Genomic DNA, 14,932 nt, shown 5'->3' with positions numbered 1-14,932 from the left:
GCGTTTGAGGGCGCCCCACCCTCCTTTTAGAGAGGAAATATTGTACAGTGCTGTCAGCAGTCATGGGACATTTGTCGTTAGACTCCCACGTGCGCTGACTTTAAGATATAAATGCACAATGCAAAAAGTGTGATTACTTTTGCTTTAATTTAGACTGTGTAATAAAATATAGTAAATCAAAATGTTGCCCCCTGTATGTAATATGTTCAAAAGTTTTAAATTTACAGTCCACAGGCGAGGAAGTGAACATGACCCACTAATTTAGATAAAATCATTTTCTGGTGTTCCATATCTAGGCTTTGAGCAATTGGCGCATCCTATTTTTTCTTTTTTAAATATGAATAAGAGCTGTAGGGAATTTTTCATGTGCCAGTTCTTATACACTTTTAACCAAAATTGAAAAATAGAATAGGAAATAAAATACAAGGTCATAAAGGTCAAAAATAAAAAGTGAAAGCAAAAACTGAAGAAAGAAATTCATTTAATTGGTATTGTGAAACGTCAATGTGACAATGCAAACTTGTAAAATGTGTGCAAAATGTGACCTTGTTAACGTTGTCAAACAGGAACTCGAACAGCTCAGATATTCATTTCAAATTGACATTTCACTATATATATTTGAATAGTAATAGCCTGTATAATATCATAATAAAATAGCCCTAGGTAATTTTCCATTTTCTCTTTAAGATTCACTCCATACACTGGCACTCAGGGAAGTTAAATGGGACAGATAAACCCAAATTTAGTGCTCATCACTGTGTTGTCATGGCAGCAGCATAAAAGTGAATTTTTCTTACCTACTTCTCATTTTGTTATCATTATCCAGTCCGTCTCTGTGTTTGTATAACTGCAACAGGTTGTCCATCGTCAAGCTTGACAGCCTCCACAGATTTGCTTGTGTTTCTCGCGGTGTGCGCCCACACTCAAAACAAACCAACCCTGTTTTACGCGCAGGTGAGCCAGCAGCAAAGAGGCGCGTCACTGGCAATCTTATAAATCGCACAGGTGGCCGCTAATTGTGCACAGACCTGATGAGTGCATGTTTGATGTCTGCCGTGGGTTAATGCTCTGTCACTTAGTCGCTGCGTTTCAATTTTAAAAACATATTTTCACAGCGAACATGAGCACCGGAGGAGGAACCCCTTATATTGGCAGTAAGATAAGCCTAATATCCAAGGCGCAGATCCGGTATGAGGGAATACTGTCTTCTGTCGACACAGATAGGTCAACGGTTGCGTTAGCCAAAGGTAGGTTGAGAGGCCTGTAGATGACACGTGTGTTTTCCTCTTTTACAATTACAAGGAACAGAGTGCAAGGTCACTCCTTAATATTGAGTAACCTTGCAGTGCTCCTTAATGTAAACAGTATGCTGGAGGTAAACATCACTTATTTCCCAACAGTTAAATCCTATGGGACAGAGGACCGGCACACAGACAGACCAGTGCCACCCAAAGATGAAATTTATGAATATATAATCTTCAGAGGAAGTGACATCAAAGATATCACTGTGTCCGAGCCACCAAAACCACAGCATGGACCGCCTCAGGACCCTGCTATTGTACAGGTGTGTGGCTCAGAGTTATGGCCTTTTGAAGTAATTTCCATTTTGTAAGCATACTTGGCATTAATCAAAACTCACAACTGATAGAACAAAGTTCCTTTGTTTTCATTTTTGTGATTTCAGTCATCCATTGGCAGCTCCTCTGCAGCGTATCACCCACGCTGGAGTTCATACAGAGACATGATGCCCACCTACAACCAGCTGGCTGCTACCTCGCTACTCAACCAGCAGTACAATGCAGCACTGGGCCTCGGTACAGTTAACGATCTCTTGGACGCATCAGATGTCTCAGAAATGTCATTCATTTTCCAGCACTGTGGAATGCCAGTGAATGTTTCTCACATGCCCCACCATGTTTGTGTCTGCTCCCACAGTACCAGGTCTTCATGGCATCCCCGCTAGAAGAGCTCCCATGGTCGAGCAGGCTGTGCAGACAGTGCCGTTGGCTACTCCTGCCCAGAGAAAGGGGAAGACGTCAACCCAGCCGCAGAGCAGACAGCCTGCTCGTCCAACACAGCGCTCTGGCCAGGCTCAGAAGGAGAATGTACCCAGCAGTAAGCAAAGTCAGTGGCTCATTGTAACCCAAGAGAAATCACTCATCTGTTTCTTGCATTGCTTCTATTTTTAATCCATCCACATTTAATTTATTTTTGTTTAGGTCAGACACCATCTCAGCCAAGTGCAGCCAAGGTTCAAGGCCAAGGCAGCGAGAACCAGAAACAAAGGCAAAAACAAGGTGCCAGAATTAGAAATACTTAAAGCAGTGGCAAATCTTCCTATAGACGGAATAGGCAGCCACCTAGGACACCAGTCACCCCCCAGCTTTTTTGACATTCAAAAGGGAGAGCATGCTGGGCCAGTTCCAGCTCCATCTCCAAGCTATGTCTAACTGACAGAACAACAATATTTGTTTTGTCTGTTTCTGCTGTCAAAGAGCTGTGGGGGGGCTGGCGCAGATTTGTCAAAGTAAAGAAATATGGCTCCTCTGTCTGTGGGAAATGTAAATCTCTAAGACTAGATGGACCTGTTTCAAGTAGTTACTAAACCAGTTTCACAGTGGTGATTGTGTAATTTGTCTTAACTCATTCTGGTGTTCACGTGCAGGCAATCGCAGGTCCAGGAACCGAAGCAGAGGCCAGCTTCTGGTAAAAAACTCCAAGGCAACAACCCTGCAGTTTGAGTCAGATTTTGATTTTGAAACTGCAAATGCACAGTTTAAAGATGATCTCACGAAAGAAGTTGTGGGTATGTTTGTTTCAAAGGGCATCAGTCAATTTGGTTTCAGTGCACATCATAAAACTTTTTAACGTGTGTGTGTATATATAAGTACACTTTGTTTTTGTGACTTACTGCAGTTGAAAAGGTGGATTCTGGGGAGGCCCAGGAGAGCCAGGGTATGCAGGAGGAGGACACTGTTGGAGACAAGTACTACGACAAAGCCAAATGCTTCTTTGACAACATCTCATCAGACCTTAAGCCCAGGTGATTATGTAACTTTTGCTGTTTGTCTTTTGTGAGACCTGAGCGGTTTGTCAAGCTCAACAATATATTTAACTTTTCTTTTTGCATCTTCAGAAGAACCACCTGGGCGGAGGAGAAAAAGCTGAACATGGAAACCTTTGGAGTACCCGGCCGCTTCCTGAGAGGCCGAGGATTCAGGGGCCGAGGGCGCAGAGGGCAGGGCACCACTGAGCAGCGACCCCTCCCAAAAGTTGACAGTGGGAGGGTGTGAAGGCTGTTCTTTTTCTTTGTCTTTTTGTTGATATTTTTCTGTAAATATTGTAGTTTTCTACTTATTTAAAAAAAGTACCTCCCTTTTTTCCCCATTTGAAGATTTTCCTTTCTTTATCCCAAATTGGCATTCAGGGAATTTTGTACTTTGAGGCTTTATTATATGAAATGGGAGAGCAATTTGTTTTAATCAAGCAGCTGTATGCTAGAGGCAAATGTATTCATTGGCAGTTAGTTTGGTATAAATGCAAAGTGGAATTTGTCTTTGACCAGGCCAGCAGGCACATAATTTATTTTTTTGTGGCTTAATGTATTATATTATTCTACTTGACTGTCCAAATGTAACTCCAAATTGCTTTTGGAGGACAGCTGTACTTTATTTTTTTTTCCCTATTTGGAAAGCGAAAACTGTGGAGGACTTTGTAACAGTTGCTATTAAATAACATATGATTAACAGAATGGCTTTCATCTCTGGAGACGTAAGTTATCATTGGCATACATTAACCTTAGAACCTGAGCTACATATGGCTTAAAAAATGCATTGTTTCACTGCCAGTCAGTTACAGTAAAACATGTGTTTAGGTTTGCTTATTTGGTTGCCTGCAAATGGAGCCCAGTTCCTTGAACCTGGGGCCCAAGTCTTCCAGCGCTCTGTAAAATGAGTCGTCTTCAGGAATGATAATGTTCTCCAGCACCGAATGGTTGTCCGAGTCCCCCTCATCTGCGTAGATGTGAGGCGGATAGTCCATCAGATCTCCCTCTTTGTCCTGCAGACAGGAGAGCCTCTGCAGGAGTAGTGGGGAAAACCAAAGAAATGTCTAAGTACAGTGTTTATTTTACTGCAGCAGGCACATGCATGCTTTCACAGTGTCCTATGCTGCAGGGTAGATATGATACTCCATAGTAAGTGCACTACCAACCCGATGAAGCAGGGCTTGGAGAACAGCTGCATCTGTCCCATAGCTTGAGTTCCTTCTGTAGAGGGCGTTCATTTTGCTCATGTCCATCTGTACAAAAAGTTCATATAAAGATCAAGTTTCTTCAGCTGCTGCCTCAAAGTAACAATAAGCACAAACCAAACAACTGTCTACCTGGTGGTTGTGATGGTAGCCATTGGCTATAAAAGAATTCCAAGTCGTCTGATTGGAGGGAAGATTGAAACAAAATTAATATATGAATGCACAGTTGTAACTAAGAGGCTGTTTACACTTGGCCGGCTATTTTCATAAACGGACATTTCACCGTCTCCATTTTCAAAAAGATCTTCGTTTACACTTACCCATGTATATATACACAAGAGCATGCCAAACCTGTAGGTGGCAGTGTAACGAGAAGCTCAAGCCTTCCATGTATCCATTGTCACCATAGCAACATAGGTCGCACTTTTGACACAGGCACAAGTTCTGGCGCATACTGTGACGTCGGCTGCCTATAACTCCGTTTATCTCAGTTTACATGCAAACGCACAAACGGAGTTTTCCAAAATCTCCACTCTGGCCGGAGTTTTTAGAAAGACTCGTTTTCAGAGTAAACGTGTAAACGAAGGGCACAAACGAAGGAAGATGTCTCCGTTTATCAAAATCACCGTGTACATGTAAACGGCATCTAAAATCCCCATCAAATGAGCGCACATTACCTGGTTCCAGTTCTCATTGATAAGGTAGGACACATTTTCCGTTCTGTAATCTCCAAAGTGTTTGTAGATAAAGTTTTGCTTTGTCTCCTGTTGAAGAGAATGACAGGAGTGATGAGCAGCTACACTTAAGTACAGTGGGTTCACACAATCAAAATAACAGTCTTTAATTTTTACACTCTGTGTCGTCTTCAAAGCATGCGTGAGAGGAAAGCTATAAAAGATCAGCTTTGTGCTTCTCATAAAATCTGAACACATACCTACTTTATATTTTGCAGTTTAACCAGTTGAAGTAGTTTGTCCATGTAATTTACGCCTGCACCCACCTTTGTTGAAACTTTACTGTGTTTCATTCCACCGTGGAGACTTTGACACTTAGATGGGTCATAGTGTGTCTTATCAGTGGACGCTGCCAGGATGCTGTCGGGAAGCTGGAAAGAGATTAAAAAAAATGTTTACTGATATTTGCAGGAAGAGAAATCGGGAAATGTGTCACTGGTTTGTTTGCAAATGTTTCCAAGCAGTGACCTTGCAGTCTGTTCCTGGTTTCTCAATGTTTGATGTGAGGAGGGTTTCTCCAGAGGAATCAATGGTCTGCAATGTGGTGAATTCTTTTTTGCAGGTAAGGACGATTGCCATCAGCAGCAGAACTGTCAGTGAGACAACAAAATTCAACTTGCAGTGACTTATTAGTATATTAACAACATACATCATGGTATACTCTGCTCCAAACTAAAGGCAGTGATTCAGTTTCTTACACAGGAGTAAAAACAGTGAGGCAAACGCTACGCCTATCGCACCAGAGGCAGCAGTTGTGGCAGTGCCTCTGAGGCTTCGGCAGTCGGGTGTCACAGAGCAGTCGCATACAGTCACATTGAGGCTGTAAATGCCAAACTCTCCCTGCATGTCAGAGATCTTCAGATCAATTGTGTGAGGGCCAGCGTACACATCAGGCTCCTTCACCAGGCCAGCTGTGTACCCTGTGAAAAATAATCACAACATTAGTTGATTGTAATTTTTAAAACGTTTTTTTCTCCTAATATTTCACTACATATCATAGCTGTTTCTACCATATGAGGGACTCAGTTTCCATTTTCCTCCAATATCCCCAAGCAGTTCAAATGTGAAAGGCCCTCCAAAAGGATTATCATCCAGGTCAAAGGCTGTGATGTTGGTGATGCTGGGGCCCTCAGACAGACACACATCCACATAATCCACTGTTGGCCGAGGAACGTTGTCATTCTGGTCAGTCACACAGATGTTCAGTGTGGCTGTGCCTGTCAAAGGTGGCTCATCTGTCCAACATAGAAAAACAAAACTAAGAGTCTACTTTCAGCTAAACAGTACCTTGCAATGACAATGCTGACATATTAGTGAGTGATATAATGTTCATACCATTTTAACCATCAGATTAGCATGCTAACATTGGCTAATTAGCCATAGACACAAAGTATGGCTGCTGGGAAGGTAATCAGTTTTGCTGGTGTTTGGTCAGAAAACAAACATATTGGACAAAAAAGAAATGTTGACCTGTTGGTGGCTCTAGATGAAAAGGATCATTAAAGTTATTACAAGTTATCCCAGGGAGGGGTCTTGAATGTGTGTAGAAAATTAAACGGTAATCCCTCAAACAGTTGTTGAGACATTTCACTCAAAGCCATAAATGTGAACCTCATGGTAGCGCTACAAGAAGTGATGACATAGTAATTAGGGTTTATCATCTCTGAAGCTTAAATGTCTATGCCAGTGGCAGTGAAAGCAAAGAAATCTGTCCATTCGCTATAATGTTCTCTGTTTTCCTCTGAGACTTTTTATTTTTTTGGATTTGCAATCAATAACCAGCCAAGCGAGGGAGATTCTACCGCTAACTACCCACCGCTATTTAGGTTCACCAAAATTTAGGAGAAGGGGCCAGGTCATAGACGTATGACGCACACTTAAGCCCGTTAAAGGGTTTTTTTGGGGGAGTTTTTCCTTATCCGCTGTGAGGGTCCAAAGGACAGAGGGATGTTGTATGCTGTAAAGCCCTGTGAGGCAAATTGTGATTTGTGATATTGGGCTTTATAAATAAAATTGATTGATTGATTGACTTAAGTTGACGGCATGTTAAAACTTTTTTCTTTTTTTTTTAAATAAATGTATTCATTTCCATATAATTTTTGTAAAAGCCACATAGAGCCACTGGAGAGAGGCTGAAGAGCTGCATGCATCTCCAGAGCCGCAGGTTGCCTACCCCTGGTCTATGCCAATCCTTTCAGTAGATTTTGGGATACTTCACAGAATAACTGAACACTTTGACCTGCTGGTGGCACCAAAGGAAAAGTCAGGGGATCACAAAAGTGATAAAGATTGTCAGTGGCAGATGAACACTAGTATGGCTACAAAATAGTGTCACAAAGCAGTGGATATTTGAATGAAACATTTCTTTGCTCATAATATTATAAATTAGTTGGTTTGTAAAGTCGAGTTTTACCATCGTCCACTGCATGCAGTATGATAGTGTAGACACCGTTAACAACATGAGGAGATTCTCTGTCCGGTGACTTGACTGTTGTGATGTCTCCTGTGTGAGGATCAACCGTCACCCAGCCTGCAGGATCATTTCCCACCTTGTACCTGTGGACAAACACCATTTGCTTTAGCGTAGGAGGCTCCAGATACGAGCTCAAACATGTTGAAAAATAAATGTCCCACTTACACAAAATCTCTTGCATGACTGGAGTCAGGATCGACAGCAGTCACTTTCTCTACCCAGGTTCCAGTAGGTGCATTTTCCTCCAGCTTGGCCTCTTTGACAGTCACACTGAACTCTGGGGGGTCGTTGACATCCTCGACTTCGATGGTGACTTTTACAGAGTGAGGCTGAGGTGCATCAGGATCATCACCTGTGCTGGCGTCAACTGTCCAGAGGCCTGAGGATGTCCTCTCCTTCACTTTACAGGAGAAAAATGGTGCTTCATTTTCCACTGAGATGGTCAGCTCCTTCTGGGCCCCCTCCTCGTAGTCTAAAGGCTGAAGTTATACAATAGTTATGTTAAATTACGTATGTAATATACTGTATGTAATTATTCACAAACATCAATGCCCCTGATCTAGCACCGCCAACCCCCAAAATCTCTTGTGTTTGTTCTCTGATAAACACATTAAGGTAAACTGCATTGGATAATTTTTTTTCCTTACGCCTGTTTTTTTTTTTTTTATGTGGGGGTGGAGGGCGGGGGTTTGCGGGGGTTGGCGCCCTAGGCAGCTGCCTATGTGGCCTATAGGAAGATCTGCCACTGCATGTGTAATTACATGTGGCGTAATGTAAAGCATGCAGCTGAACAACTCACTCTGATGACTGTCAGGATTCCATCATTGGTGCCTGGGTCTGTTTCTATTTGAAAGTGCTCTCCCTCGTCACCCTGAATGGTGTATTTGGCTCTCCATGCCGAGCTGTTTGAGGTGTCATTGTCTGTCACATGCAGCCGCAAAGGAGAGGTCCCAGTCTCACCTTCTTTTACTTTGCCAGAGCCCTGTTGTATGAATCCAAGGTGCAGAGGTAACATGCATTAGTTGCATTTAGAACTTTTCTCTTTAGGGGACAGTCCCGTGACATCCAGTTTATGTTCAGGTCACACATTCGATAAATTTCATTTCCAGTGTCACAAACGTAGTCAATCATGTCACACACTTCACTCAGATGCAAGCTGTCTGCACATGGCGGACTGTAGCAGCATCCAACTAGTCGTGGTTTGACATATGGTAGGTGAACCTGTAACCACAAGGCCTTGACACTGACAGGCATGAAGTCTGGTCTTATCTTTATTGACTCATACATGACTGTGAATGTGTATGGCAAGCCCTCCTCTGTGTGAGTTCCTGTCTTTCCTGTAAACATTTTAACCCTGCATATTAACTGCATCATATGAAAATGTATGATCAAGATGGGTTTCTGTCACTGCCAAAATATGGATACTATTTGTTGTCAGGATAAACCTGAGTTAACAAGAGTACAACCTTTACCTACTATTATTTGACAAGAGTTGATTATACTGTTGTTTATTCACTCATGGCTTTATAAAAGGGTTAGGGTTAGAGCTGAAAAAAAAACCTGTTTTTACCTTGTAAATAACCTGCAGTTTTCTTTTCATGAAGGTCCAGTGTGTAGGATTTAGGGGCATCTATTATTAGAAATGTATATGTAGGTGTATGATATTCATAGCTATGTTTTCATTAGTGTACAATCACCTGAAAATAAGAATCATAGTGTTTTCATTACCTTAGAATGAGCCGTTTATATCTACATACAGAGAGGGTCCTCTTTCACAGAGTCCGCCATTGTGTTTCAACAGTAGCCCAGATTGAACAAACCAAACACTGGCTCTGGATAGGGCCGTTTGCGTTTTTGCATTTTCACATTGGCAACTGTAGTTCTCCTTCATGGTTGGCACACAGGAGTAATTTCAACTTTGCAACCTCACTGCTAGATGCTACTAAATCCTGCACACTGGACCTTTAAAATAATGTTTTTGGGATCATTTATTTGGTTGTTAAATACCTATATACAATGAAATTACTTACAAAAGCATTTTAAAGTATATTGCATCCACTTGTTGCAAACAATTATATCATAAAGTGAAACTACTTAATGTCTGTTTATCAATTGCTCTGTTATTTGCTTGTTTGTTTTTGGTTTTGTCCTAACTACATTGATGTTTAATTTTTCATAAGTTGCCACAGACAGTTATAAAAGACACATATACGTATATAGAAAAGTATAATGTGACAGTTCATTAACTTCCTACAGTGTTCTTTTCTTTTCTTACAGTAACTAAAAATAGGATAAAACACTTTGCCCCTTTGTACCCATCAATGAGAGTTGATAGATGTAAGATTAATGTTTTGACTGAAATGTTATTCCTGTCGTATTTTCAAATAGCAACAGCAATATGTCACATCTAACATGTACAGTACATCAGCATCATAAATTAAAGGTGTGATTTCTGCATGTGAGAGTAAAAGGAAGAAGAACTGTGTGCAGAAATCATTCCACTGTTGTCAAGACATTAACCGACTGCTTACTGTGTGTCCGCTGATGGTTGGGATGTGGTTGTTGCCGTCCTGGATGTGAATGACAACAGTGGTTGAACTGGACAGACTGACGACTTCACCATGGTCTTTGGCCTCCACTACCACTGTGAACATTTCAGCCACCTTCAATAAAGCAGATGACAATGATTAAATGCCATTAAAAGAATACAGAACTGGATGTTTTTTCCTTCTATAATGATGATGTGGCCTGCATCCTCAAAAAGTAGTTTGATTTTCTGCAATTGCTTTTGTTCTAAATTAAGTTTTATTACTAAGTTCAGGAACAAAGACCACGCCTCAGCCACGTCCATTTCGGCACCAAAAGTATTTAAGCACACCTTATCCGTTTCCCTCCCCTTTGACTCCGTTCTCACATCCCTCCCCCCCAAGCCCCTTTTCTTCTTTTTTTGTTTTGCTGTTATCTTTCCCTTTTCTCTCTCTCCACAGAATACAGGAATCACCAGGGGGCTGTATCCTCAGTAGAGCGAGCAAAGAGATGACTCCCCACTCAATCTCAACTCCCCTGGTTCCGTCACACTCTCCTCCCTTCAGCCAACACTGAACCCCCATCGATCCTACCCTCCACTCAGCTGCAACCCTAATTTCTCCCATCATTCCCCCCACCTTCCTTCTCTGTCTCTACATCCACTCACCCCTCCATCCCTTCGACCCTCACCCCTCCATCCCTTCGACCCTCACCCCTCCATCCCTTTGACTCTCGCCCCTCCATCCCTTTGACTCTCACCCCTCCATCCCTTCGACCCTCACTCCTCCATCCCTTCGACCTTCACCGCTCCATCCCTTCGACCCTCATCCCTCCATCCCTTCGACCCTCACCGCTCCATCCCTTCGACCCTCATCCCTCTATCCTTTTGACCCTCACTGCTCCATCCCTTTGACTCTCGCCCCTCCATCCCTTTGACCCTCACCCCTCCATCCCTTCGACCCTCACTCCTCCATCCCTTCGACCTTTACCGCTCCATCCCTTCGACCCTCATCCCTCCATCCCTTTGACCCTCACCGCTCCATCCCTTCGACCCTCATCCCTCTATCCCTTCGACCCTCACTGCTCCATCCCTTCGACCCTCACTCCTCCATTCCTTCGTCCCTCACCGCACTATCCCTTCGTCCCTCACCGCTCCATCCCTTCGACTGCTCCATCCCTTCAGCCATCATCCCTTCATCCCACATCTCTCAACCCTCATCTCCATCACTCATTATACGTAATAAACTAATTGCAATCTATAACTTCATTGGCGTAGTCTTTGTTAGTGAAAGTTGTTTTATTGCAGATATACCCTTTTTTATATGGATAATTCCATTAAAGGTATACAATGCAGGATTGTCGGTTACTGCTTGTGAACCAAGTGGCAAGCTCCAAGGCTGACAAATGAAGTCAATGCGGAAATGGCAAAAAAAAAAATGCAGTTCTTGGAATAGCCACTTGAGGCTGGCTCCAAAACAGAGTCAATCCCCATAGACCCTCATGTTAAAATGCCCAACTTTACAGCAGAAATAAACATGTTTGCAGCCTGGTACAAAAAACGGTTTTGGTATCTACAACTAATTGCAGCATTAATGACAACTGTAGTTGGAGTAAACACAGAAAATAAGAAGAAAATTAGACAGTACAAGAATAACGCAGGCTCTCTCTGCAGAAAAATACAGCACCACACACTTCAAGTGAATCACAAGAGATTATGATGAGTCAATATATTAATATCATCCAGTCACAAGAATTAAATTAAAATAAAGTAAACTACTCTTTAAAACAGAGGTTAACTCACCCTGCAGCTCAGTTTAGTTCAGATACGAAAGTGTTTTTCTCTTTTTTTAAACATACTTAGCCTGTAATCAGGTAGTGCTCAAAACAAGCATGCTGCACACACATGCAATAAATACCTCATGTCATGTTTTACATTCTCTAATCAAGTGAACACCTTGCAGAACAAGACATGTTATAACTCAATCTACAGTGGAGAACATAGACCTACTGTACACATGCCTCATAGTCCAAACATCCTTTAAATGAGATCGTTCCAGATTTGTCAATGAAGAACTCAGTATCTGGAGGGTTTGGAGACACAGACTTCATTTCATAGTGAAATGTTGAGTTTGGTGTCCCGCTCTGGTCTCTATCATAGGCTAACACAGTCAGCAGATGTGAGCCTGTTGGGAAATGACAGCACGAAGAAAGGTGTGTACTTAACAGACATTGTAAGGAGGAAAATTCATTAGAGGCAAACTCTTTACTCTTTACCTTGTGTGGTTTCTTCGCCAACAGTGATTTCATACAGATCCGTCTGAAACCGTGGTGGGTTGTCATTGATGTCCAGTATGTACAACTCAAGTCCTAATTTGGTGTCAATCGACAAATCTGTCTTTCTGGCCTCAAACTTCAGCTACAGGTTGATACACAGTGTAAAGAAAAAATGCGATTGAATAGTTACATGAGATGGAGTAAAATACAATTTACTCTAAGATGTTAACTTCAACACTTCTGAGTATATTGCTAGTAAAAATTATCCACTGATGTGCCTTTGCATGATGCCTTGCTTTTGGTCAGATTAGTAACTTTTATTGTGAAACAGCTACAATCATTAAACATAATCAGAATAGTTTATTACCCTGAATTGCAAGTTATCGATCATTTGGACCAGTGATATAGAGCAATTAACACTTTCCAATTTGTTTATTAATTCCAGTACCAAAAACCACATGACAGATTGTGCAACCCCAACTTTAAAGCAGTATGAATAAGAATGTGGTTAACTAGTTATTATCAGATGTTGGTATGTAATATGGGTTTGAGTCTAACCTTTAGTACTGTCTTCTCCTCGTAGTCCAGAGCCTTGTGGACAGACACGGTGCCAGACTCTTTATGGATGGACAGAACTCCCTTTGGCTCCTCATCCACTCCTTCCCCATAGAGATCAAAGTATACTCGATAGTCTCGCTCAATCTTAATCTACAACACAGCACCAAACCTGTTACAGTTGGATTTGGGGAGTCTGAGACTTTGTATTTGTCATTTTTAAATGTTTATGATGAGAACATGATGATGTTGATGATTTAGATAGAAGTGATAAAGACTGAAGAAAATGATTACAGGTGTCAAGATACAGCTCATTACAGACAGATAAAGACAGCTAAATTTAACATAGCGTTAGCTCAGGCAGGACACGGTGTCAAGCTCAGCTAATATCCCAGCTACATCAGCTGATCTCAAACAGCCAATCAACTGACGGAGCAGCTGATTGATGGAAGGAAGTCAGCTGATAGATCACATGATTCCTTTTTACGCAACCAATTGGCGAATCTCATTCAGGACGCCCTATTGAAACTGCTGGCCTGCCTACTGTTGCTGCTTCCTCTTCAAGCCGCTTTGCAACCAGTCTCCACCCCAGCTGCTCCTTTTCATGCTGTGTTTGACTTATCAATGTCATTTTTGTTTTTGTTGGCTCTGTTCTGTTCCCAGGGGGGTCTTTGCTGCTGCTCTCCCTGCCTTAGGCTTTCTGTGTAGGCGCATGGAAGGGCAGGGAGGTTGCCTCTCTCATGGATGTATTGACTGACTTAAATATGGAGAAAAATATATTCATCAGTGTGCAGTAATGGTCTTGTATGTTGGGTTTGGCCAATATATGAACGTAGTTTACTCTAACAATATTGCTGAAAGTAAAATGAAAAAAAAAAAAACAGACTATATCATTAGAAAGGAAATTAAGTGTTTTAGATTGAGCCCAGCAGTGTGAAACCAGTTCAAACAGAATCAGATCGAATGAACCGTGTGTTCCACATGGTGAAGAAATTGTGTTTTTATAAATTATTGTATAGTTTTGAATGAACTGTCATTTTGCAAAAGTTCTGAAGTGTTCCTGTAGTTGTGTGTGTCATTGTGTGAATTGTGTTTTGATAAAATGAGCCATGTATTTATCATAATCAATATGTCTGTCAATACATAAAACATGGCATTTGAGTTTTAAAGTTTAAAACATGCCATTTTCTGGTGAAACTGTTCCTTTGCTGACTAGTTTTATTTACTCAGAGGTTTTCTCACCTTGCCCAGCTCATACGGGAAGGGCCCTGGATGCCCCTCCTCGATAGTAAAGGAGTCAACAATCCATGTCCTTCTGTGGCGGCTCAGCAGCTCTGAGCATGTCGCACTTGACAAATAATAAACCTGAAAAACAAACAGCCAACCAGTCCTGGAGTGCACAGCCTTCACAATGAAAATCATAGTATGCAAAGTCAGAATGTTTGTTTGAGGCGGGAGCCGGTAATTTATGTCATCTGTGCACTTGGGAATGAACTCATGCTGCATTGTTAGTCAATCAGAAGTCCACACACGGAAACAATTGGCTACTATCACAGTGGGACACTGTACTTTGTATCTTATAAACTTTTATATGTTGCACTATGCTGAGAGCTCAATTTCACACCACTGACTTCAACACTTCTGTAGGAGCCCATTAATGCAATTAATGGATTAAGGTATTCCCTGGAGAGCCCCTGTGTTATGCACCTCTCAATCACTTTTTTTTTTTTGCATATGTGTAAACAAAATAAACTAAACACAACTAACCTAAACACTGACTCACACAGAAACATGAACTTAAAGGCCAGCAGAGTGATGAAAATACTATTGAAAAAAAACACAAGATAAGACAGATTTTTATAGATAACACACTAATAATAGATAATAATCAAAATCATAATGTGTCACACTTTATTCCCAAATAAAGTATTCCTGTTTTAGTTATTCTGATTTTGTTCAGATATTGTTATCTATAAAGTAAAATAGTGGCATCAAATTAAAGTCAGAAAGATTGGAAGTTGCCGTCGTTACTTACCAGGAGGAAGAAGCACAGCATGATGCTTGTTTGGTACATCGAGCTCCGATTGTTCGAGGTATGGCTTTCTTTTCCTGACATTCA

The 14,932-nt window shown here is 41.6% G+C and overlaps 2 protein-coding genes across 2 annotated transcripts; one reads left to right on the top strand and one right to left on the bottom strand.

Annotated features, from left to right (window-relative positions):
* Positions 1-464: 464 nt before the first annotated feature.
* On the bottom strand, positions 465-14,919 carry cdh27 (cadherin 27). Its single transcript, XM_033626962.2, has 17 exons — positions 14,849-14,919; positions 14,056-14,178; positions 12,817-12,966; positions 12,259-12,400; positions 12,004-12,167; positions 9,990-10,121; positions 8,258-8,440; positions 7,624-7,937; positions 7,399-7,541; positions 5,996-6,220; positions 5,684-5,905; positions 5,454-5,575; positions 5,252-5,356; positions 4,929-5,015; positions 4,384-4,431; positions 4,213-4,299; positions 465-4,077 (listed from the first exon to the last, which is right to left on the bottom strand). Exons 1-17 carry the CDS (start codon positions 14,885-14,887, stop codon positions 3,871-3,873), a joined length of 2,493 nt encoding a protein of 830 aa, XP_033482853.2. The 5' UTR covers positions 14,888-14,919; the 3' UTR covers positions 465-3,870.
* On the top strand, positions 630-3,670 carry LOC117257081 (protein LSM14 homolog B-like). Its single transcript, XM_033626964.2, has 8 exons — positions 630-1,247; positions 1,401-1,564; positions 1,685-1,814; positions 1,936-2,124; positions 2,220-2,297; positions 2,666-2,806; positions 2,917-3,043; positions 3,137-3,670. The coding sequence occupies exons 1-8, from the start codon at positions 1,121-1,123 to the stop codon at positions 3,291-3,293; spliced, it is 1,113 nt and encodes a 370-aa protein (XP_033482855.2). The 5' UTR covers positions 630-1,120; the 3' UTR covers positions 3,294-3,670.
* Positions 14,920-14,932: the final 13 nt, after the last annotated feature.

Source organism: Epinephelus lanceolatus, chromosome 1 (assembly GCF_041903045.1).
Source record: "Epinephelus lanceolatus isolate andai-2023 chromosome 1, ASM4190304v1, whole genome shotgun sequence".
NCBI lineage: Eukaryota > Metazoa > Chordata > Actinopteri > Perciformes > Serranidae > Epinephelus > Epinephelus lanceolatus.
The sequence above is the reverse complement of the archived record's forward strand: the minus strand, read 5'-3'. Positions and strand labels throughout refer to the sequence as shown.